Source organism: Panicum virgatum, chromosome 7K, assembly GCF_016808335.1.
Source record: "Panicum virgatum strain AP13 chromosome 7K, P.virgatum_v5, whole genome shotgun sequence".
NCBI lineage: Eukaryota > Viridiplantae > Streptophyta > Magnoliopsida > Poales > Poaceae > Panicum > Panicum virgatum.
In genome coordinates this window covers 52,767,572-52,775,454 of record NC_053142.1, presented here as the reverse complement: position 1 = coordinate 52,775,454, position 7,883 = coordinate 52,767,572, and the positions used below count along the sequence as shown (strand labels likewise).

At 48.3% G+C, this 7,883-nt stretch overlaps 2 protein-coding genes across 2 annotated transcripts; one reads left to right on the top strand and one right to left on the bottom strand.

The window, feature by feature from the left end:
* Positions 1-923: 923 nt before the first annotated feature.
* LOC120643172 (cytochrome c-like) lies at positions 924-1,268 on the bottom strand. Its single transcript, XM_039919688.1, has one exon. The coding sequence runs from the start codon at positions 1,266-1,268 to the stop codon at positions 924-926; it is 345 nt and encodes a 114-aa protein (XP_039775622.1).
* A 3,037-nt stretch (positions 1,269-4,305) lies between these two features.
* On the top strand, positions 4,306-7,845 carry LOC120642232 (protein ATAF2-like). The gene is made up of 6 exons (XM_039918695.1): positions 4,306-4,579; positions 5,060-5,502; positions 5,711-5,988; positions 6,471-6,860; positions 6,957-7,352; positions 7,458-7,845. The coding sequence occupies exons 2-5, from the start codon at positions 5,346-5,348 to the stop codon at positions 7,344-7,346; spliced, it is 1,215 nt and encodes a 404-aa protein (XP_039774629.1). The 5' UTR covers positions 4,306-4,579; positions 5,060-5,345; the 3' UTR covers positions 7,347-7,352; positions 7,458-7,845.
* Positions 7,846-7,883: the final 38 nt, after the last annotated feature.

Here is a 7,883-nt window from a genome sequence, read left to right as displayed (position 1 = left end):
GGAGTATAAGTGGAAGGAATGATTTGGTTCTCCTGGTCTCAATATGAAGCTGTCATCCTCCACACCGGCCGGCATGATATGTTTTTCTATCTCTCTCATTCACTCACTCTCGTCCTAAGACCTGGACCCTTACATTTTGTTGGCAGTTCTATTAGTTGGATGCAATTTGCAGTTTTGATGCACTAATTAGGTGGCGAAGTTTTAATGTTCCTTTAATTTGTTGGCCTGCTGAATGTCTGATTGTTCTTAATTACTTCATCTTTAATTTGCTGAAGGAAAGAACGAAGAGGGATAAGGAAATGCTGCACCCATGTGTTTCCTTTTTATTATGCAACTGATCTATCTGGGCATATGTATTCCATAATAAGTTAATTAAGCTTGCATGTTAGTAGATGTGTTTCATGGCTCACATCCAACGGGCCAGTTAGTACTCTTAGATAACAATGCAACTATAAGTGGTTCATTTTTGTCTAGAATCCAAAATTACATCATTTCAAAAAAAAAAGAAGTTTGGTACTGTCATGCGTGTTCTATGAATATAAAATATATATTTAATATTTTTAAAATACACTTTATTATTATATATAAAAGATCCGTGAGATGGTTTGATGGTGATTTACCGGTTAAACCAAGCAGCACAGCACTTACAATAGTCTTTCATCAATGTATAGACACAGATCTCAAGAAATATGCATATAAAGAGATAATATGTATATATGTGTACATGTAGGTAATAACAGATATTCATTGTTACACGTCCAGTGGCTGCTACCGTTGAACGACTGACAATAAGTAACCCGTAGTATGCAAAACATAAATCGATGAAATTTAATCGTTATCTAGCAGTGATGGATCATATCGGATAGAGATAAGATTAATATGATGATGCAGGCATGAACTAATAATAATAATAATTCTATATATTAAGCTGCTGTTGCTTGCTTGAGGTAGGCGATGAGGTCGGTGCGTTCTTTGGGCTTCTTGAGCCCCGGGAAGACCATCTTGGTGCCGGGGATGTACTTCTTGGGGTTGAGCAGCAGGTAGTCGTAGAGGGTGCCTTCCTCCCAGACGACGGCCATGTTCTTGTTGGCCGTTGAGTAGGCGTAGCCGGGGGTGGTGCCGGACTGGCGGCCGAAGAGGCCGTGTAGGTTCGGCCCCTGCTTGTGCGCGCCGCCCCGCTCCACAGTGTGGCACTGCGCGCACTTGGTGCGGAAGATCTTGTCGCCGCTGCCGGCGTCACCGGCGGGGGCCTCGCCGAAGGAAGCCATGTAATGGATCTGATGATGAATTTTGTCGAACCAACTAACAATTAGCACAGATGACGATCCATCGGTGCCGGGGTTAAATCGCCAAGACACTAAGAATAGGCCCGCAGGTAGCGCGATCAGCGAAGCGGGCGGGCCGGCTTTCAGAGCGAGGGAGCAATGGAATCATCGATCGGTTGCATTGGTCTGCATGCATGCTTGCTATTTTCGGTAGTGAGTTTTGCATAATCTCAATGCATATGCATGGCCACCGCCGGCTCAGTGCTCTCTATCAACTCAATATCTTTTTTTTTTTGAATGGTCACCGGGTGGGAGAGAATCCCCAATGCATTGATATAGAGGTCGGGCCGAAGTCCGTCCATCAAAGGTTACAAAGGTTGTGGCAGACCACAGATTACAACAGTATGCCCGAGGCATAACGGGCTTAAACAAGAGGAGGCGATAAAGCACCAAGAGCTAAGTAAACAGCAGACACCAACAGACTAGCCCTAGTCTTGAACAAGATAAAGACAACCACCAATAATCGAAGAAGCGTCACCACCAAACAGCATGCTTGCCTTCACCACAATAGCCATTGCACCGCCACACCACCCCTCGTAGCTACACCTCCCTGTTGTCACCCTTCACCTTCCAGCAAGGGGAGGAATCCTTGAAGGACGAAAGAGCCGCCCAGCAGGATGGGGACTAAGAGTGGGGGAAGCACGCTAACCATTGTGAGCCGGACAACGTCGTCCTCCCTTGAAGCTGACAAAGACACCTTTAAGAGCACATCCGGTCTCCACGAACCACCATCCTACGCCCTCTGTGGGGAGGAATCCACATAGGAGGGATGGTCATTAAGCATGGACACACACGGCATTTGATTTGATGACCGCGTCAGCAAGGAGCCCGATGACGAAGCAGAGGCGCCAGCAATGAGCACCCGCCGAATCTCAATGGTAACCAACGCCAGGGCCAAAACATAGGCCAAATCTGTTGAGGAGTGCAAGAGTGGAGAAAGGTCACCAACTAGTCACAGCGCCCACAGAGGTCTCCAAAGCGATGCCTCCAAGGAGGTCACGACGTCGAGGATGCCGCCATCGCTCATCCGTAACCGGACTTGGTTTTCACCCGGAGAAGACCATGGTGCGGGTCCCCGCGACGCAGTGCGTCGTGCTGCTCGAGCAAGCAGTCATCCAGCCGGCCGGCCAGAACATTGCCATGGCCGCCGCCGCCGGTGGGCCCTCACAGGACCTCTAGTGGAGGCCCCAAAAATGGACCAGGCAACACCGGATCTGGCCCCGCCGGCGCCGGATCGGGGCGCGACCTGCCCGGGGACGACGGCCGCCGCCGCAGCAGGAAGAAGGGCGAGGAGTTGCGGCCCTGGCCGCGGAGAGGCGGCGGCGCCGTCCGAGTCGCCCTAGGGCGACGCGGGGTCCGAGCGAGCGGGGCTCGAGGCGGTAGGTAGCTCACAAGTGCCAGCCACCACCAGCCAAGCCCACCAACGGCCGCCAGCGCCTCCACCCGACGTGGATCCGGTCCCGGGGTCACCGGATCTGGGGACGTCGGCGTCGGAATAGCCCCGACCGCCGAGGTTGAAGCCGGCCGCTCCGCGCCGTCCTGCCCCGACGCGCGAGCCACGCCCAGGTAGAGATGCCCCGCCGTCGCCTTCCTCGCCGGCCGCTGGACTTCCGGTGGCCTGCTCGGGCGACGACGAGAAGAGGAGGCGGGGGCTGGGGGCTGGAGGCGGCGATGCGAGGGAGCCCCCTAGTCGCCTAACGGGAGCGGGGGGGGGGAGGGGGATGCACGTTGCTGTTCAACCCAATATCTTCAACTAGCTGGAGGCTACTTGACTCGGTGTATCTCCATGACTCCGCCAGCAACCTTGCTCAGGAGCTGGACGCCGCTATTTGCGTGACTCTGCCAGCGACCATGCACCGAATGAATCAGTCATACTATGCATAGGAGCCGTTGGGTGGCTGACACCCAGACCCAAAGCCTGACTGATTGGTTCTGGCATGCTAAAACAGAATTGACCGAATGGATCGGTCATTCCAAAGCCTATCTTCATCCTCGCAGCATCACCATGGGTTGATTCGGTCTTCTTCTTATCTTATAGTCATGGCCGAATGGATCGCTCATTCCAAAGCCATTTTCTGTTACTGATCGATTGAATCTGTCAATTGCGTTGGCCAGTGTTTCTGTGCTTGTTTTGCTTCATTTCTTCATGAATCTTTTATACTTGATTGTTTGAATGACTTCCGTTACATCCTTGAGACCTAATAAACACCTTCTTCAAAGTATTTCTTAACAAACACATTAGTCCCAATGGTTAAGTTGTTATTCAATTACCAAAACACAAACAATGGAATAAGGGACATTTTCCTTACATCCGGCATCCTTCGGCAAAGCTCCGGTGAGGTGGAAAGGCTTCAATGATGGGAGATAAGGTGGAGCTCCTCCATAGGTTGAGGTTAGAGAGAATGGAGTTTGAGGGGGGGGGGGGGGGGAGAGAGAGAGGGCTGGCAAGGGATACGTGGCGTCCAAGTTCCTCGAGCTAGACACACAACGGAGAGGCACTAGCGGACCATCCGGGAGTGTTGACGTGGCAAAGACTTGATTTGATCGTGGTTGACCGAAGTCAGTCGTCATGATGAACTAAAGGACAGTAGGCGGACAGTCTGTATAAACTCGAAGGGCTTAGCCCTATAGCTTTATCACCTCCGAGTGCAATCTAATCAAGATTAATACTTGATGATGTATATGACGACATGATTATCACTTTAATTAGCCTAGGAAGTACCAACTTCATATTTTTATTGATTATGAATAAAAAACGTGCATTAATAATTAAGCTAAAAATATGGATGGATAGAGGATGCAACGATATATGCTTATGCAAATTTTGAGATTGAACAAATGCTTCCGCAAGGAGATTAAAAAAAAGAAGAAGACAAAATCAGCATGTGCGTTGTTGATGAAATGAAAACGGAGGCCCAACGCAAACAAGCAGCATTTCGGCCCATTAGATCCGGCCCAGCCGAAGCACTCCCCATATTGATTGGCAGGTGGGGAGCGGCGGGGAGGAACCGAGGACGGAGGGAGGAGGAGGACGGCGGCGCCAGAGCAGAGCAGCGCAGTGGAGGTTCAGCAGCCTTGCGCCGGCCTTGGTGTCTCTCCTCTAAACTCCTCTGCGCTCCTTCACTGTGGCTAAGCTGGGGTGGCGGCGGCGGCGCCGCAATCCATTGCAACCCGCCGCAGCTCCACCTCCGTACCTGTCGCCACGGCGGCTTCAGAGGCAGCGCTCCCAGCCCCACCGCTGACGCCTCCCCCTCGTAAGTCTCCTCGTGCCGCCTGCATTCCTCTTGCTCTTCCTTTCACTAGGACCTGGATCTCTCCTCCAATACCTCTGACATTATTCAGTTGCCACGCCCCTTGCTGTTTATCTAGGGTTCATCCCATTCCATCGCATTGCATCGCGGTGGTGCCCACAACGTCCCGCAATCATTGCTACCCGCGTCTCTGCAGCATTGGTCCGCGTCTCGGGCGGACTAATTTTGCTTGCCAACGGATCACTGTTCTTGCCTGCATCTGCACTGCAGTTGCCATCACATCCCCATTCCAATCCGCTCCAATCGATGGCTACTGCTGCATTGATCTGAAAAGAGACTGCGCACACTCCCACACTACATTTCACTCACAGATATTCCAGTAGTGCCAATCGTGCTTCTTCAGGCGATCTCATTTTGTCATACGAGACAGACAGTTTTCTTTCCAAACGTGTTCCTAACACACCCATGCTCTCTTTCATGCAGGACTTTCAGATGTCTTTTGATATCACAGAAAAGGATTGCCCCTGCTTTCTCTGGTGTGGATGCCACGGACGCTTCAGGCGCCCCACAATATTTCGACATTGGACTTAATACTTGGCAATCTTTGTTGTACTGCACGTTGCAGATTTCACTACCTTGCTGCTTCAACCAAGGACGTTTCTTCTTTTCTAACTACAACCAGACCTTTTCCTTCTTCATTTCCAATTTTGTATCTCTTTATTATCTATTCTATATCTTACTACTAAAAGAGGACCGCAATATTCTCCCTATGGCCAAGACATCGCTTCCTCCTGGATTCCGGTTTCACCCAACTGATGTGGAACTCACCGTCTACTATTTAAAGAGGAAGTTGTTGGGAAAACATTTACGCTGCAATGCTATTACAGAGATTGATCTATACAAGTTTGCTCCTTGGGATCTTCCAGGTATTGGACCAGAACTGTTTCATTTAATTTCTTTTTCTTTAGGAGCCAAAAGGATCGGTACCGTTGCGAGCATCGCTGTATTGTTTACTTCATTAGCAGTATTGATTCTCCTGTATATTTACATTTGGCTGTAGGTATCTTACTTTCAGATGATGGGTCCTTAAACTGTTATGATGGCTTATCATCACTTGTTTTTCGCTTCTTGTAGAGAAAGCTTCCTTGGAGAGTAATGATCTAGTGTGGTATTTCTTTTGCCCACGCGATAGGAAATATTCTAGTGGGTTAAGAACTAACCGATCAACCGGAGTCGGATATTGGAAAGCTACTGGGAAGGACAGGCCGGTGTTTTATAATTCTAGAACTGTTGGGATGAAGAGAACTTTGGTGTTTCATCTTGGCAAGCCACCACGGGGTGATAGAACTGACTGGGTAATGTATGAATATAGGCTGGAGGATGAGGAACTAGTTGCTTCTGGTGTTAAGCTGGTATGAAGCCTTTTTGTGTGTCTGTGGCACTTTCATTATCAACCTTATGAAATGGATTCTTTTGCATAATATGATTAAAATCTATACTTATTTGGGCAGGTTGCTCTCATTTTGCTGTATGTGGTTCTTATAGAGAAGTTTGGAAAGTGAACAAAACTGATGAAACTCTAAAAGTGTGCTAGGTGATTTAGATATGTGGAGGGAAAAAATGTTCTTTTTGCTCCCTGAATTGATAGATCAGACCCCTCCTGCTGGCTCAAACGGAAAGCTCTTGTATGGCTGTTTGCAGTTAAAGAGTATTTGGTTGAGCGTAGTTTGTAGCTCTGAATCATTTGCCAACCTACATAACTGAATGAATTTGTTAATTAAGTAGAGAACAGGATGGCACAAACATGCCAGAGTAGTTTGTACCTCCTTGCTGAATGAGAGTCACAAGTGGCATGGTTTATTGTGTAATTCCTTTTTTCACCTTCTCCTTGCAGGATGCCTGCGTTCTTTGCAAAATTTTTCAGAAAAGTGGTCCAGGACCCAAGATTGGGGCACAATATGGTGCTCCATTCAATGAAGAGGACTGGAATGATGCCAGCAATGCGGAGTGTTCACCATTTGCATCTTCTAAGGCCCCTTGTGCACCTGAATCAAGTCATGGTGGGTTGAACTCTGCTGGTCAACACCTGGCTGTGAGTTATGATGACAAGGTTTCTTTGCCCCTCTTGTCAGAAAGCAACAACGAACATGCTGTCAATCATGTTCATCCTTATAGACCTTCTTCCAATATACCTATCGATAGCATACACATACAGCTGCTAGCTGAGATCATCAGATGTCCCTCAACAAATCTTCGATGTACTGCTGCTGAAGATGGTTCACTGGTAATTTCTTTTATGACTGGTTCCTTTCTGTTTGTGTCCTCTGTCCTTTGAGTTAGCTCCAGTAACTTTACTTTTTTGCTTCCGGCTTCAATGCAGCCTGATTCAACTGCTGGTCATGATGATGATGGAGAATCAGGGGATGATATTGAAACAATATTCTGTGGAGTGGATGAGCTTGCGTCTCAGCCTTTGGTGAACAACTCTAACCATTGTGACTCGTGTGAACACTTGATTCACCGTATGCCGGAAGCACGAGGAACTGAACAATACTTGGAGCTAAATGACCTATCCTTTTCTCTTGCTGAGGGCCCTGATTCCCGTGGCATGCTGTTGTCCAATGAAATATCTGTTGAGCAACCGCTTGATCTTGAGCCCAGGTTTGAGCGAGACTCTTTGGGCTGCATCTCCAATACTGTTAATACTTCCACATCGACAGCTGATGGTTCATTTCCTTCAGCGTGCGCGGTTGATGTGCATGGAACCTGATTCAGAGTATGTTCACCGTCACTTCTTTGAGGTTTAGTGACTGCGAATTTATGTGTGTGTGTCGATACTTGATAACAGACCTGGATGACAGTTGGCTTTTTCATTTTGCAGGTGAGTTGTCAAAGCTCGCATTTTAGTGGAGTCTTTTCAATGAAGTGAGCACTATGCTGTTGAGAATTCGGGACATGAAGGCAGGTCCCCAGCTGACACCATGAGTCATCTTTGTTATGCAGCTACTGGTTGAATAGCCTCAACCCAGGAGCATTCCTCTGTCATCCCTAGTCCCGCACCGTGGCAATGGGCTCGGCATGAATAATGCACTCCTAATGTAATTTTTCATCTTTTAGCTAGAGTGGGGTACCTGCAGCTGTTGTGATGTAGTAACATGTGCTGGTTTCGTTTCATGGAATGGATTTGTTAGCAACTTTTGCAGTCGTACTCTCAGCTGCTGGATGAACTTTTAGCAAGCGCAGTGGAGTAGAAAATAAATATGTATATTGTCAGATCTAAAACAAAGGGCCAAGATTACGTGCCGCC